The 15533-nt window shown below is 41.2% G+C and overlaps 1 protein-coding gene across 9 annotated transcripts in view; it reads right to left on the reverse strand.

Annotated features, from left to right (window-relative positions):
• The window catches only part of FGGY (FGGY carbohydrate kinase domain containing), a 504128-nt gene that overhangs the window by 5511 nt on the left and 483084 nt on the right, over positions 1-15533 (reverse strand). For all 9 annotated transcript variants that reach the window (XM_027537095.1, XM_027537097.1, XM_027537099.1 and 6 more), the window contains one exon: positions 581-642. In XM_027537095.1, coding sequence (XP_027392896.1) covers positions 581-642 — 62 coding nt within the window. The remainder of the gene's footprint in view (positions 1-580; positions 643-15533) is intronic.

The raw sequence follows: 15533 nt of genomic DNA on the forward strand, positions 1-15533 counted from the left end.
AAAATGATGGTGGTCTACTGTATAGCACAGGGAACTATACTCAATATTGTAATAACTATAAAGGAACAGAATCTGAAAAAGACACACACACAGACACAGACACACACACACAGGCATGCATATATATAACTGAACTGCTGTGCTGTATACCTGAAACTAACAGGATATTGTAAATCAAATATACTTCAATTAAAAAAAAAAAAAAAGTCATGTTGTAACCCTCAAAGTCACGTAATGCAAAGGCAAAGGGTGGAGGAACAGATAGATGCTACTGTGTGGGAAGACATGAGATTTCCATTTTAGGACAGATGAGACCAGATTTGCTGTTAATGATCTAAGGAAAAGAAATTGATTTGAAGTTCAAAGTTCAGAAGCTAATATTTGACCCCCAGGTCTGGCCCTTCCTGGCTCTGCGATCTTAGGGAACTGAAAAGGACTTTACCTTTCTGAGATGTAGTTTTATCAACTATGAAATGAAAAGGCTGGCTTGCTGATCCCTGCGGTTTATTCCAGCTCTAAAGTTGCATGTGTCTGTTGTTTTCATTCCTCAGCATTGTGGACAGAAAACATATAAACTTACCTTTTATCCTCATGTCTAGGAAACACGACTTTTCCAACTTTGCTCATTTTTGCCATTGCCTCCTGTCAAATAGAAAACAGAACACAGCTAAGTTGGAAAGTTAAAACCTAAGTGAGGCCTATCACGGGCAAAAACATGTTAATGAGAATTTATTTCCCCTTAAGAGATTCAGTGAGTTCATTTTTTTTCAACTTAATATCTCTAGTGTTAAGATGAAAACCCAATGAATATTAAAAGTTACATCTACCACCACAAGCCTGGGCTTAATAAATGATTGCCTATTGAGACCTCCAGTGCATAAAGATCCTGGAAGGCAAAGCACTTTTGTGATGGCTTGCAGGGGGCTATGGGAGGGAACTATTTCCACTTCCCACTGCCCGGACATGAGGGCCTGAGAAGGTAACATAATCTGCCACTGAGCCTGTTGTCCACTTAACTCACAACAGTAACTGAACAGAAGCCACTCTGCACCCAAACTCTAGGTCAGAATATTTAAGACCTCTTCATTTCACTTTCAGTTCTTTTCCCAGTAGTCTCTGCAACTGTGAGTACAGATGTGAGACCTCTGGGCTGAGCCTAACAGACTTGACCTCAGGACATTCTTGTCTTTACAGTGGGGCAGGTGGGCAGTCGGCAAGTTGCGGTGTCTTGGGTGGACATGGTTGGAATGAACAGCAGCAAGATCAACCACAGATTGATTGGCTCCACTGCATGAAAGGAGAGGTCAGGTTTCCTTGGATGGTCTCTCAATGTTGTTAAGTCCGTGGGAAAGTTAGGGGAGTAGAGTGAACCCGTACTTTGTGGAATCCAAAGTCTTGACTTTGGGGAGATTGCAAGCAATAGCATGACAAAGCTCCTCAGAAGAGGTCCTGTCTTGGGAACAGCTATTGAACTCCTATTGTTAAGGATGTAGTCATTCTGGAGTCACATATGTACAACTTCTTACTCTATACATGTATTAATTACTATGTACCAGACACTGTGCTAGGAATACAGATTTGTGTAAGACATGCTCTATGGCCTAGAGAAACTCACATACTAGCAGAGGAGGAAAGAAACTTAAGAATCTGGCTACCACACACAATGTGAAAGCCCTGGGCATCTTCAAAACATGCCCAAGTGTTTCCCTGAACATCCTTACCACTTTACTGGTGATTTATTTATTTACATATACATACATATGTACTTATACAATTCTATAAATATTATATTTATTATTTATCACTAATTCTTGTGTGACAAGTCATGTACTTACTAGTTTATATTCCTTCTCTGCCTCTTCATCCTTCGTTCTAACCAGAATGTAAGCTACATAGGCTGGGAGATATGTCTGTTTGCTGCTTAATCTTAGTACCTGAAATATTCATAAAACATATTGAGCCCCTTCCATGTGCCAAGCACAGCATTCACTATATATGGAAAACAGAGATGAAGAATTAAGTGGTCCTTTCATCAAGGAGCTCACCATGGAATGGAAAAGACATTTACTGCGATCAAAATAGAATGTGATAAATACCATGCTAGAAGCAGATAAACTTCAATAGCTATTCAAGGATTAAGAAACTTGATACTTTTTCATCTACTAATCACTTATTTCATCTATTAATCACTTACACATATTTCCAATCTGGCAAATATGTTCTACCAGCTCTTTCTCAAGGATGCCATGGACATTCTGACTAGTTATCTGGTTTCCTGGTGTCCAGGGGTTTTGAAAGTGCTGTTTGGGAGATCAGAAATGCTGAGAGTAAGAAGCCCACTGACAGAAGGAAAAAAACAGCAGACTTACTAAGGAGGAGGTTTGAAAAATTATGAAAAGTTATTGAAAAGGGAATCAAGGTGAAAGGATAAGAACCAACAAAGGGCAGTCTAGAGACAGTTTGTAAAAGAGCAACCATATCTTAGTGCGGTCACTGCTGTTCCACTTAGCAAGAATATTTAAAGAGCTCTGCTCACCCCAACGTATGCCAGACGTTCTCCTTCATAAACTAAATTCTGATTTCCTCTAAAGCAAGTCCCATGTGTTGCTGAGATGGGTGCAGTCATCCCCCCCACCAACTTTGCCACTAGGTCTCCTATTTTGGGCTCGCTTCTTCCTTCACAGCGGTACTCTGTTCTGCTCTGCCTGTTTTAGGGCAGACCTGCCTGCTCTCAATCTTGAAAATACCCTGGGGGAATCCTCAGCATTGGGCTTAGGCTTTAGACTTGAGCCGACATTCCAAGACCGCCTTCATGGGTGGGATCCAGGAAACTTGTATTATACAAAAAGCATCATAAATGTCACTTCCCTTCACACCATGATGGATGTGTAGACACATGGCAGATAGCAGGGAATTCTTTCTTCCTGTCTTCATGTTACTTTTGCTTATTTTTAAAATAAATTTTTGACGAATAAAAGCAATAGAGATTTCAAAGGTTTAACAAGAGGTTATTTTGTTTCTCACAAAAGTACAGATTTAAGACATTAAGCTGAGCTCAGGTACTGATTCCACAGAAGGTCTTTCCTGACTCATCCTCACTGCCTGCCTCCCACCTAGAATGAGTTATCTGCCACTCTAGAAACTTATGCTTCCATCTATCATAGCATTTATGACACAGTACCACAATTTTTTGTTACCACATCAGCTTCCCCAACTAGACTCCTGCTCCTTAAGCAGCAACTCTTTTAACCATTTCCACTGCCAAACTCAGCATCTGGTGTATCATACATGCCCAGCAAATGTCTATGGGATGAGTGAACTTAAGGACCATACACATGAAGGAATGTTAAAATGCAAGATTTGTCTGAGAGCTAAAGTTGACAGATATAAGATACCAAAGTGAGCTGGAAACAGACCACCCTGAAAGGGTAGCTGAGGACCCATAAATCAACTCTGAAACCTTTCATCCATGTGGAAGGTCAGAAAAAGAGGTGGAATTTTAGGAGGGAGCTGTGTGTGGACTGAGCATCAGGGCTCTTTCCAGGGGAGAGGGTGAGAGCATGGTTTCACTGATATCAACTGGTATCTGGACACATGTCCCTGAGGTTGTGGGACAGGTTGGGCTGAGTGTACCTCTTGTCTGGAGAAGTGCTAGCTGGCAGCTTTGGTATAGAAGTGAAGGAGGCTTGCCCTGGGATCAGCGAGTTCTGCCAGTGTCTGTCAGACTTCAAAAGGCATGACTGTTTTCCACAGACCCGAGGTGGCCACAGGTGAGAGGGCTTTGTGGGTTGTCTTAGATCCTGGCCAGTATGGCCATCTAATGAGGAGAGGGAGTCTGCACTGGGAGCCTGCTATAAAGCACAGAAAGCTCAGCTCAGTGCTCTGTGATCTCCATGGTTGGGATGGGGGTGGGATGGCAGGGAGGTCCAAGAGAGAGGGGATATATATGTACACATGGCTGATTCAGTTCACTGTACAGCAGAAACAAACACAACATTGTAAAGCAATTATATTCCAATTTAAAAAAAGAGAAAAAAGAAGCTTGAGGCAACCAACTGGATTTTTAAGGAATTAAAAGAGCTACTAGAATGGAGAAGGACAAGGACAAGATACAATGAGATGTCTGCAGAAGTGGAGAGTCTCCCTAAAAAATCTGCAATGGAGCCCAGCTGTAAACACATTTTTGACTTAGCACCAAGCCCATTTATGACAGTGCTATTCAAGATAAGAACTTTCCTACACCCCTTAACTCTCTTCCTTTCCAGCTTCCAACCACATCTGAAGAACAAGAAGAAAGCTAACATATTCTTGGAGAGAAAGCGAATGAGGAAAAACAGAAGAATCTAATCACAGCCATCTCTTCATATCCCCAGCAGTCCTGGCTGGAGCAATGAGGAGCTGTCTTATCTTTAGATGAACGTTCAAGTGATGAGCATGATATATTTCTCGGTATTCTAATGTTGGAATTTTGGTTATGTCTCATGACTTACAGGGACCATAAAACCCACATTATCTAAGTGACTTTCTGCTTACTTAAGAAAGTAATGGGACTACCAAAATTTTTAAGTAGGCCAGAGAGAAACTAGCTAAAGTACACAGATATAAAGGGACAGTGGGAGTAAAAAATATAGTTGTTTTTCAATTCTGTCTCAAAAATTATGTATATGTGCATAATAAACAATAGTTGAAAATATATTAAAAAAATCAACAGGTTCAGGAGCATGGGTGGTTAGTTTTTTAGTGTTCACTTGTTTTTTTCTGTCTTCACTTGCTACAGTGGGATTTGATCATTTGAAGGAGAATAAAACAAAACTGCACTCTAAAAAAAATTGATGCTTCTAGAGGCAATCAAAATGACTCGTGGTCATTCTCCTTTCTTCTGGGAGGCAGGGCTCATTAAGGGTATTCGACACAATATGGAGAATACCCAGAGAACTGGTGCTGTCATCAGAAACAGCACTGCTGAGTTTTCCCATTTTTCCAAATCATTAACATAAAACTGAAACCTCATGAACCCACTGGCTGCAGTAAATCTGGAAATTACCACAGCATAACAATATGAATTTATTATGGACATGCTGACACGTGCTAAATATAGTCACCTCCCCCCCACAATGTATTTCTGTTCAAAAGGGTTTATTTGAAGTTGGCCTCAAAATTCATTCTTTTTGTCAGCAGGCAAGAGCCGGACAATCTGGATTTGTGGCACGCTACCCTCTTTGTTGGGGAGTCTAGACAGAAACAACGAAGACAGGGACTTTTCTCTTTCCTTTTTGCCCACACAATGAGAGCTTTTGAAAACAAAATATTTGGCAAAATCGCCTTTTAATCACTTCTTTTCTTTCTCTCTATAAGGCCGAGCTATAAATAAACCATGAAAGTTCACATTTGATCGTCACTTCTGTAAGAAAAAATAGGAGCCCTGTACCAGGGCCATGAAAGACCGCATTCATGGGGTATGACCCTTCCCTGCCGTGTCAAGGCCGAGATACCAGTCCGCACACGCAGCTCACCACTTCCCTGGAGCAGCGCTGGCAGCCACCAGGCCTGTGTAGGCCCAGGGAACTCCCAGTTCTCACGTCTTCCAGACTGGCTTGGGAGCCACCGGAGGGCTGTAGGCTACACTGGGGGAGGTACCCAGGGAAGTCAGGTTCAAGAAAGGAAGGCGCTCATCAGCACCCATGGAGAAGAAGGGGATTCCGAGAGTGGCAGACAGAAGTTTCGGCAATTTGGGGAGCAGGGGATTTGATACTTTCCCTCCTACCCAGGAGAAGAGGAACAATGACCTTAAGACTTTGGGAAGGCTGGCAGGTAGTCTAGACTTAGGCACCAAAGTGCAGGGCAAGTTTGGCAGCGTCGAGTCATGGTCTGCAGGGAAGAACAACCACAACCTGGCCCGGTGGGAGCTAAACTGTGACTCCCACAAGGCAGGAACCATGTCACTAAGTCTCACGCTTAGCATTGTCCTAGCACATAAGGGCATAGTTGCTTGGTGAATGTTGGCTGAGCTGCTGAATGAAAGGGTGGTGACATTCATGACAGAGGTAATGGAAGATCACCTAATGGTGTTTCTAAAATAGCATACATGCACTCCAAGGGAGTGTTGGAGATGACCTACTAAGATTTCAGAAGAAAATATTGGGAGCGCTACTTATATGACTTTTAGTCTGAGGAAATTAATTCAGCTTTAATATACAGATTGTCACCAGTTCTAAAGGTTGGTCCACACATCAGCCATGAATAAGATGTGCGAGGTCTCCTAAAGGGAGGGTGAGAGTTCTGCTATACCACCTCAGAGGCCAGCAGGGTGCTCCATGCTGTGTCCCCAGCTTCCAGGGGTTTGCTACGTGTGTCATTTACGTGTTCCAGGTTGGGAGTTTATGTGCAAGTGTGCGTGTGCAGTTGCTCAGTCATGTCTGACTCTTTGTGACCCCATGGACTGAATAGCCAGCCAGGCTCCTCCATCCATGGGATTTCCCAGGCAAGAATACGGGAGTGGGCTGCCATTTCCTCCTCCAAGGGTCTTCTTGACCCAGGGATTGAACCTGTGTCTCCCACGTCTCCTGCTTGGCAGGTGGATTCTTTACCACTGAGTCACCTGGAAAGCTAATAAGTCAGATAGAAAAAGATAAATACTGTATGACATCACTTATATGTGGAATCTAAAAAAATAATACAAATGAATTCATATGTAAAACAGTAGAGGACAAACCAGTGTTTATCAATCGGGACAAGGATGGAAGGATGGGTAAGATGGGAGTAGGAGATTGAGAGAAATAAATTATGTATAAAATAGATAAGCAATAAGCATATACTGTACTATTGTATAGCATAGGGAATCATAGTCTTTATCTTGTAATAACTTCATGGAGTATAATCGGTAAAAATACTGAATCACTATGCTGTATACTTGAAATTAACATAATATCATAAATCAACTATACTTTAATTAAAAAAAGAAAAAGAATACTGTTTGATATATAGAGGGGCACATACAAAATCATTTAGAAATCATCAATAATCATTTAAAAAATCATTAAAAACTCATCTGGCCATAGACAGTGTACCTTCAACTATTGCCTAATGTTAGTATGATGCTATTATGATGAAATAGTATCTTATTTCAGCTCTATTTCAGTTGTTTTATGTGTAAATAATTTACAAGCACAGTAGAATATGTATACACTTTTTCATAAATAAGCTTCCATGTATTTAGGATGTAAGTTCAATTTCTTTTTAAACTGATGGAGTTTATGAGCCAAAAAGCAAGGTGTCCATTGGCCCAGCAGTCAACTCCCATGGTTGTTGCTAGGTGACCAGTTCAGCCAAGATACTGCAGGTGCTACTTTGTGCTGTGCATTGTACTAGTCACTTTATGTACGACTCTTTAAATTCTCAAAATGACTATGACACAGATATCATCATCTATCTTCACTTTATGGGCCAAGAAGTGAACGGAGAGAGTATGAGGAATTTGCCCAAGGTAAGAAAGCGAATATGCAGTAAAGCTAGAATTCAGACCCACCTCTGACTCCAGGCTTTTGCTTAGCCCTACACTCAGGCGTGACCCTCCTGTCCTCCTTGCGATGCAAAAACCTCGTGCCTGAGTCCCCTGGTGGTGGTGGTTTAATAAGTCATGTTCAACTCTTGTGACTCCGTGGATTGTAGCCTGCCAGGCTCCTCTGTCCATGGGATTTCCCAAGAATACTGGAGTGGGTTGCCATTTCCCTCTTCAAGGCAGCCACCAGGGAAGCCCTGAGTCCCCTGGGCTTGAGTTCAAATCCCACTTCTGCTGCTGATTAGCCATGTGATCGATGTGTGTGCGTTTGTGAGACACACCAATACAGAACACTGTACCTTTTTTCAAAGGTGCTGACACATAGCTCTGAAATACATGAATCTGCCTTCTTGAGGAACTCTGACTCATTTGACTGGAACAACAAGTTCACATGCTAATGTGTGGGCTGAGGCACATGACCCCTCCGAAGAAAAACAAAGTATAGCAATGTGATTCTCCTCCAGCAAGTGTTAAAAAATGGCTCTTTGTTCTCCTATTTATTTTGTTTTTCGTTTTGACACACTCATCTTTTGACCTGCACCTGGTATTCTGTGTAACCTCCGTGACAACAATTGAGAGGCAAGAAAGGATGAGAGAAAGGAAAGTGAGTCTTCATCACGAATCATGACATAAAGACTCACGCCTCATTTATAATTTTAAATACATGGCATCAATCTACCTAACCTGTATGTGAAATTATATTGTTAATTTATCTGCATCCTTGCTTCCTGTCTATTTCTTCCTTGGCTTTCACATCTACTCCTTCCTTGTGAACCTAAGCTCTATGAAATCAGGTCCTTGGCTTTCTTATTCATTGATGTATCCTTAGCTTTTAGGAGGATGTTAGCTGAAGGTTATTTGAAAGTATACACTAATTAAGTGTCTGTTCTGGTGAGGCACTGTGTATCTATATCTTGCCTCATTTGATGCTCACAAACATTCTGTAATGAAGGACTTATTATCTAAATTTATAATGAGCAAACAGAGGCTCAGAGCGGTTAAGTGACTTTCCTAAGCTAGTAGATGGATTAGCTAGGATTTGAAACTTGCTTTAACTCACGAATAAGACCAGGCCTATTCCTTGACAAGCTCACAAGTTAATAGATCTCCAGCATTAGTTCAAGACAATTTATCTTGCTCTGATGACTTTAAGGCCCTGTTAAACCCTTTGCTTTCTCCACCATCAAAGACAAATTCAATTATAGTTATGATATTGTGCTCACAAAGGCAGGAAGATTCGTTGATGTATGGAAAGACTGTTCATATTAATTTTTGAAGCAAACAAAATTATTGCCAGCTGTATGACCCTGAGTAAGGCTCTAGCCTTCCCTGGGACTCACTTTCCTTATCAGCAAAATAAAGGGATTGGATTAGATTATTTCTAAAATCTTTGCCAGCTTTGCAATCTGTTGGTTCCATGTACATGTCTTTTTTTGATTAACTTTCAGTTGACAAATGAACCGGTTACTCTCAATGGTACATTTTATTTTATTTATTTATTTTATTTAACTAGGTTCACTCTAAGAGGGAATATACCTACCATGTTTCCCCAGCAAGGTACAGCCTATTCCAACTCAGTCATACAATCATGGCAGAGGGGAGAGGTCCCATAATAGGTAAGGATACCTACCACTGTGATATTTTGAGATGCAGTCCTAATACAGGGCCTGGTTGCAAAGGGGTTGGGCCCTAAAATGAATAGTTGAGCAATTATTCATCCTACTTACATTGGTTTGACTTGGCTCTTATGAGTTTTCTCAAAGGCAAAATATCAAGCTTCTTGCTAAAAGCATCAGATTATAGACTTCAAAACTGCAAGCTATCACCCATTTAATAATCTGTTATTGACTGAAAAAGAAATGGTCCTGCTGATATTTCTGGCTGAGTACTGCAGTGAGCTATGACAGAAATACTACTATTAATAATAACTCAACAACAAAAATAATAATGGCAGCTAATGGCCCAATACTCTATTAAACGCTTTGTTGTTGCTGTTGTTGAGTCACTAAGTTGTGTATGATTCTTTGCGACCTCACTGACTGTAGCTTGCCAGGCTCCTATGGAATTTTCCAGGCAAGAATACTGGAGCCAGTTGCCATTTCCTACTCTCTCTAAGGGATCTTCATGACCCAGGGATTGAACTCGTGTCTCTTGTGTCTCCCGCATTGCAGGTGGATTCTTTACCATTGCGCCACTTGGGAAGCCCCATTAAACACTTTACCTACTTCACATCCCCAACTGAAAGATGAGGAGACAAACAGTTTTGGAATTCTATTCTTAACCATTCACTGTGGAACAAAGGCTTTGGTGATAAAAGAGACCATAATTCAAACCCTGCTGCTGCTGCTGCTGCTGCTAAGTCACTTCAGTCGTGTCTGACTCTGTGTGACCCCATAGATGGCAGCCCACCAGGCTCCACCATCCCTGGGGTTCTCCAGGCAAGAACACTGGAGTGGGTTGCCATTTCCATCTCCAATGCATGAAAGTGAAAAGTGAAAGTGAAGTCGCTCAGTCGTGTCCGACCCTTAGCGACCCCATGGACTACAGCCTACCAGGCTCCTCCATCCATGGGATTTTCCAGGCAAGAGTACTGGAGTGGGGTGCCTTGCCTAGCTCTGCCATTTAACACTCTGAGTCTCAGTTTTAAAAATGGGAATCTTAATACCTATTGTATAGGTATATTGTTATGAAATAAATGATTAAAAGCATGCTGCTGCTGCTGCTACATCGCTTCAGTCGTGTCCAGCTCTGTGCGACCCCATATTCGACAGCCTACCAGGCTCCACCGTCCCTGGGATTCTCCAGGCAAGAACACTGGAGTGGGTTGCTATTTCCTTCTGCAATGCATGAAAGTGAAAAGTGAAAGTGAAGTCGCTCAGTCGTGTCCAACTCTTAGCGACCCCGTTGTTGTTATTATTACTACTACTATTTACCCATCAACTGAAACAAACCTTATTTTCCCAGAAGCTTTATTAAAAGTAAGAGTTAACAAGCATTACTAATACTTGGATATATGTTTCAGGTTGGTGGGGTGGGTGGATTAGGGAAGGTGGTGGATGTTAACAATCTCATGGCTCCTTACCATCATTTCTGGATGATTGCTTCTCCATCTGCAAGCAAAAATCTCTACTCTGAGTTTTATGCCATCTAACGATAGAGATATAATCATATTTAGTTCCTCTGCATCTCTGTTCTGTCATCATTAGCCTCTTGTTGATGTCAAATGAGCCTAAGGCTTAGATATCATCTCCCTATCCATCTAGGGGTTTGTCATCATCATGTAAGACTTCAGTGTCTGTTTACAAGACCCATCCAATGCTTGAGACTTATGGTTTTGAAGTGTTTTCAATATTATAATTGCCACTTTCTGACTTCAGTTGCCCATTAATTTAATCTTGTTTGCCACATCATTCCTATCAAATGTCTTCCTCCACCTGACAGTTATTGCCAGAATCTCAGTCCCTTTTTTCAGTCTATATACCTTTTCTGACTTATTTCTTCCATATATAGGGGTGAGTGAGTCCCTGTCCATTAAATCAAACACTGATCAATAAGAGTCACCACTAATTCTTTTTTAGTTGTCAAATTCAATTGATACATCTAATCCACAGACATTCCTTAGCAGGAATATGCTTCATTTATGACTGTAGGAGAAAAACAAAGTTTAGGAAGGAGTGGGCTGAGGGGAGATTGCAACTTGAGAAAATACAGGATCCTGAAAGTTCTCAGGGTCCAAATACCTTGGAAATTTACACTTCCTGTTTCAAAGCTAATTTTGTACTGTGAAGATTTTTTTGGTCAACAGATCAGGCACCATAATTGATAGCAAAAAATAAAAATGTAATGGCATTAACATTTTTTAATGTTCCAAATCTGATATATTTTATTATACTCTGTTGTAAAACCAAAAATCCCCCCATTGCACAGAGGCTAATATCCTATAAGATCATGAAAAAGTGGTGTAGAACATGCAAGACATGATGACTGAGCTCCAAGGGATGTTGGGTAGTCACTAGTCAATTTCTCTATGTTTAGGCTGGTAAATAACCACATTTTCTAAGACGCAGGTATTTTTCCATCTATTTTGTCCTCCACACTCCTTAAAGCTCCATGTTTTAGATTTCCAACTCTCCTAGATCGGAGTCATATTAGAAGTGGGCCATGCACATCCTAGTCTAGCCTTTGGGTTGGCCTTAGACTGCTTTATGGTACAGATGTGCTTCCGGCTATGCCAGAATGCATTTCAAACCTACATTAGGAGGACAAAGACAAGCAGAGAGGATGTGTCTGAAACCGGGAGTAGAGGAGGCTGAAGATGTCGGCAAAGCACCAAAAGCATGAGAAAGCCTGGAGGGAAACCGGGAAGGAAGGAGAGAGCAGAGGTACACAGGGTAAAGAAAGCACGGCAGGCAGGTCCAGGATAACTCATATGTGTCCTTTTAAGTTGGTTTATAAGCTTGTGTCCCAAAGCCCCCTCTATCTTAGCACTTGGCACTCACTGGGATAAATGTCTGTTTACTTATGTTTCTTACACTAGACAGTGAGAGCTCAGAGGAGAGAGGCCATTAATTTTACCAGTATCCTCAACAATAGATATAATGTGACTTTTCAATAAGTAATGTTGAGAGAGTAAAAGAACGAATGAGTAGATAGATCAATGAATGAATGAATCAGAGATGGGATATCTGTATAAATCAACTTTGGGATCTCCCTTAATTGTACTTTTTGGTATTTCCTGTCAGGTCAACCTATTCTTCACTTTCAGATATCACACCGTTAAGATCATGGGCTCTGGACTGACTAGATCAGAGCCTTGGCTCTTTTAACTGAATGGCTTAGGCGATTTAATAACCTCTTTATGCCTCGGTTTACTCATCTGTAAAACAGAAACAATAGAAATAATTACTCATAGAGTTAGTAAGACAAGAGAAAATATATGCAAACCATCTAATTTAGTGCCTGGCACAAGTGAGAGCTAAAAAATTTGTTATTTTTATAAAAATCTCCACTATCTCCATCCCAGCACTATACAGGATCTTATATTGTTTTCTTGAGCACTACTATTTAAAGACAGCACTTCCTAATCTTCTGCTACATGTGACATGCTGCCTTGGCAGGGGATTGATAAAAAGCATGGAATGAAGGCATTGCTCAACCCTGAACCAGCTGATGCCTCTGGTTAATGCAGGGAAGGAAGAAGTACAATAAGCAGAATGGGGCCTGTAGGCAATAAAAGTTGTAGGAGTTTGTAGGTTTAGAAATACGGAGTTTACTTTTGGGTTGGACTTCCAGGCCTTTTACATAAAACAAAGAAAATAACAACTATGTCAGCTGTGTTTATGAACATGAGCTTGCGCTGGCTTTCTCAAAACATAGGGAATTCAGTCTACTTCCCTCTGTTTACTAAGTTATTGACAAACACATGATGTACTGGAAAGAAGACTGACCTGGAAATCAGGAGGCTCTGGTCCTGTATGAACATCAGTCTGGGCTCTGTAATTTTGAATGAATTGCTTCCTTTCTTTGGATACTAGTTTCCTCATCTCCAAAACGAGAAGTCTGAGTCAGATAATGTTTTACTGTTCAACAAATAGTTATTGAGGACCTACTGTGTGCCAGACATTGTACTAGGCACTGTGGATACATAAGTGAATCAGATGGCTCTGATCCTTGACCTCATGGAGTTCAGAGTCTATTAGAAAAACACAGGAGCTATGTGAGAGCGCCGGATGGAGACAAAACTAGTTTGGGGGCTTAGCGAACTATCTGAAGGTTCACAAGGACATGGGCAAACAGTTAAAGAAAACTGATGAAGAGGGTCCCAGGCTGAAGAAAAGGCATATTTGCAGGTCCCAAGTCAAGATAATATGGTGCATTCAAAGAACTAAAAGAAGTCCAAGGTGGTTTGAGTAGACAGAATGTAGGCAAAGACTGAAAACAGACAAAGCTACAAATGAAGGCAGGAATAGGTTCTGGGGTGGCCTCTTAACATCATGTTAAAGGTTTCCGACATTATGCCAAAGTCAAGGGGAAGACACTGAAGATTTTTAAGCTAAAGCATCCTATTCAAGTTTGTAAAAGATGACTTTGGCAGATGTGTAGAGAATGGATTAGAGTGGTAAAAGTGGTGGTAGGGAACCCATTCAAGAGGCTCTTGGAGAAGTCCGGGTGAGAGCTGATGGTGGCTTGGACTAGGGTGGGACTGTGGAATTAAAGCAAAGTGGAGAATTAAAGAGACACGATGAGTAGTTTAGAAAGAGACCAGGAGAGACCACAGTGGAGGAAGAAGAGGGTGGGCTACGAATGTCCTTGAGGTCCTGGCAGAAGTGATTAAGTAGATGTGGTACCATTACCAATACTGCCATGTCCTAAGCTAGCGCCAGTTTTGCAGGCAGAGGTGGAGACGCTGAGTTCAGGTTTGAACCTGTTTAAGTTGAGATGCCTGTGAGACCTTTAAGTGCAGATGTAGAGCTGCTTGCATATCAATAGAAAATGAATCCTTAGAAGTAGATGAGAGGGACAAAATCTTATAGAAGACCAACACAGAATTCTAGGTAGAGGAGAGACAGGAGCTGACAAGGAATCTGGAAAGCAGCGTTATGAGCATCTCAGTAGGAGGAAAATCAAGAAAGTATGCTGTCAATGGGAAAGTGTTTCCAAATGAACTTATCTATGAAACAGGAACAGACTCATAGCCAGAGAGAACAGACTTGTGTTTGCCAAGGGGAGGGAGAGTCAGTGGGGGGGAATGGACTGGGAATTTGCGGGTAACAAGGTCCTACTGTAGGCACAGAGAACTATATTCAGTATCCTGTGATAAATCATAATGGAAAAGAATACAAAAAGAATGCATATATATATTTATATATGAATAATGGAATTTGCTGTACAGTGGAAATTAACACAATAGTGTAACTCAACTATACTTTAATCAAGTTAAAAAAATAAAAAGAAAAGTGTTTCAATGAAGTGAATACGCCACATTGCAAACTGCTGCTCAGGGTAAAGCAGGGTAAGGCCCGGACAGTCCTTTGTGGTGTGCAATGACCTAGGTTAGCATTAGTGACCTAAACTAGCATGATTCTGGTAGATTTGTGGAACAGGAAGGCAGATCATCTTTGGTTGAGGAGAGAGGTGGTGTGTAAGAAAATCATGACAGGGCTTCCCTGGTGGCTGAGTGGTAAAGAATTCTCCTGCCAATGCAGGAGACATGGGTTCGATCCCTGATCTGGGAAGATCCCACATGCCACAGAGCAACTGAACCCCTGTGTCAAAACTATTGAGCCTGTGCTCTAGTGCCCACACACCATAACTTCTGAAGCCCACATGCCTAGAGCCCATGCTCAGCAATAAGAGGAGCCACCCCAGGGAGAAACTGGTGCACAGCAGCTAGAGAGTAGCCCCCGCTCACCACAAGCAGAGAAGAGCCCGCATAGCAACGAAGACCCGGAACAACCAAAACTAAATAAATAGATCTATTTAAAATAAAGAAAATCACAATGACAGTGGCCACTTTTTAAAGCATTTTTGACTGTGAGAGGCAGTAACTGGAGGGGCTGATAGGGAGAAGAAGAGACTTTATTTTTAAGATGAGAGTTTGTGGTAGCACTGTCCAATAGAAATAATGTGAATTCTGTAAGTAATTTTAAATTTCCTAGAAGCCATTTAAAAAAGTGAAAAGAAATTGCTGAACTTTATTTTAATGTCTTTTATTTACCCTATTATATCCCAAATATCTTTTCAACAATATAAAAATTATTAATGAAATAGTCTATGTTCTTGTATTCATACTAAATCTTTGAAATCTGGTGTGTCTTCTACACATTTAAGTTTGCACTGGCCACATTTCAAGTGCTCAGTAACTATGTCTGATGAGTGGCTTCAGTGTGGGACAGCACAAGTTTAGAGCAGGTTTAAATGTTGATGAGGAGTTAGTATGGAAGGAGAGGCTAAATACGCCAGAGGAAGAGATCGA

Source organism: Bos indicus x Bos taurus, chromosome 3 (genome assembly GCF_003369695.1).
Source record: "Bos indicus x Bos taurus breed Angus x Brahman F1 hybrid chromosome 3, Bos_hybrid_MaternalHap_v2.0, whole genome shotgun sequence".
NCBI lineage: Eukaryota > Metazoa > Chordata > Mammalia > Artiodactyla > Bovidae > Bos > Bos indicus x Bos taurus.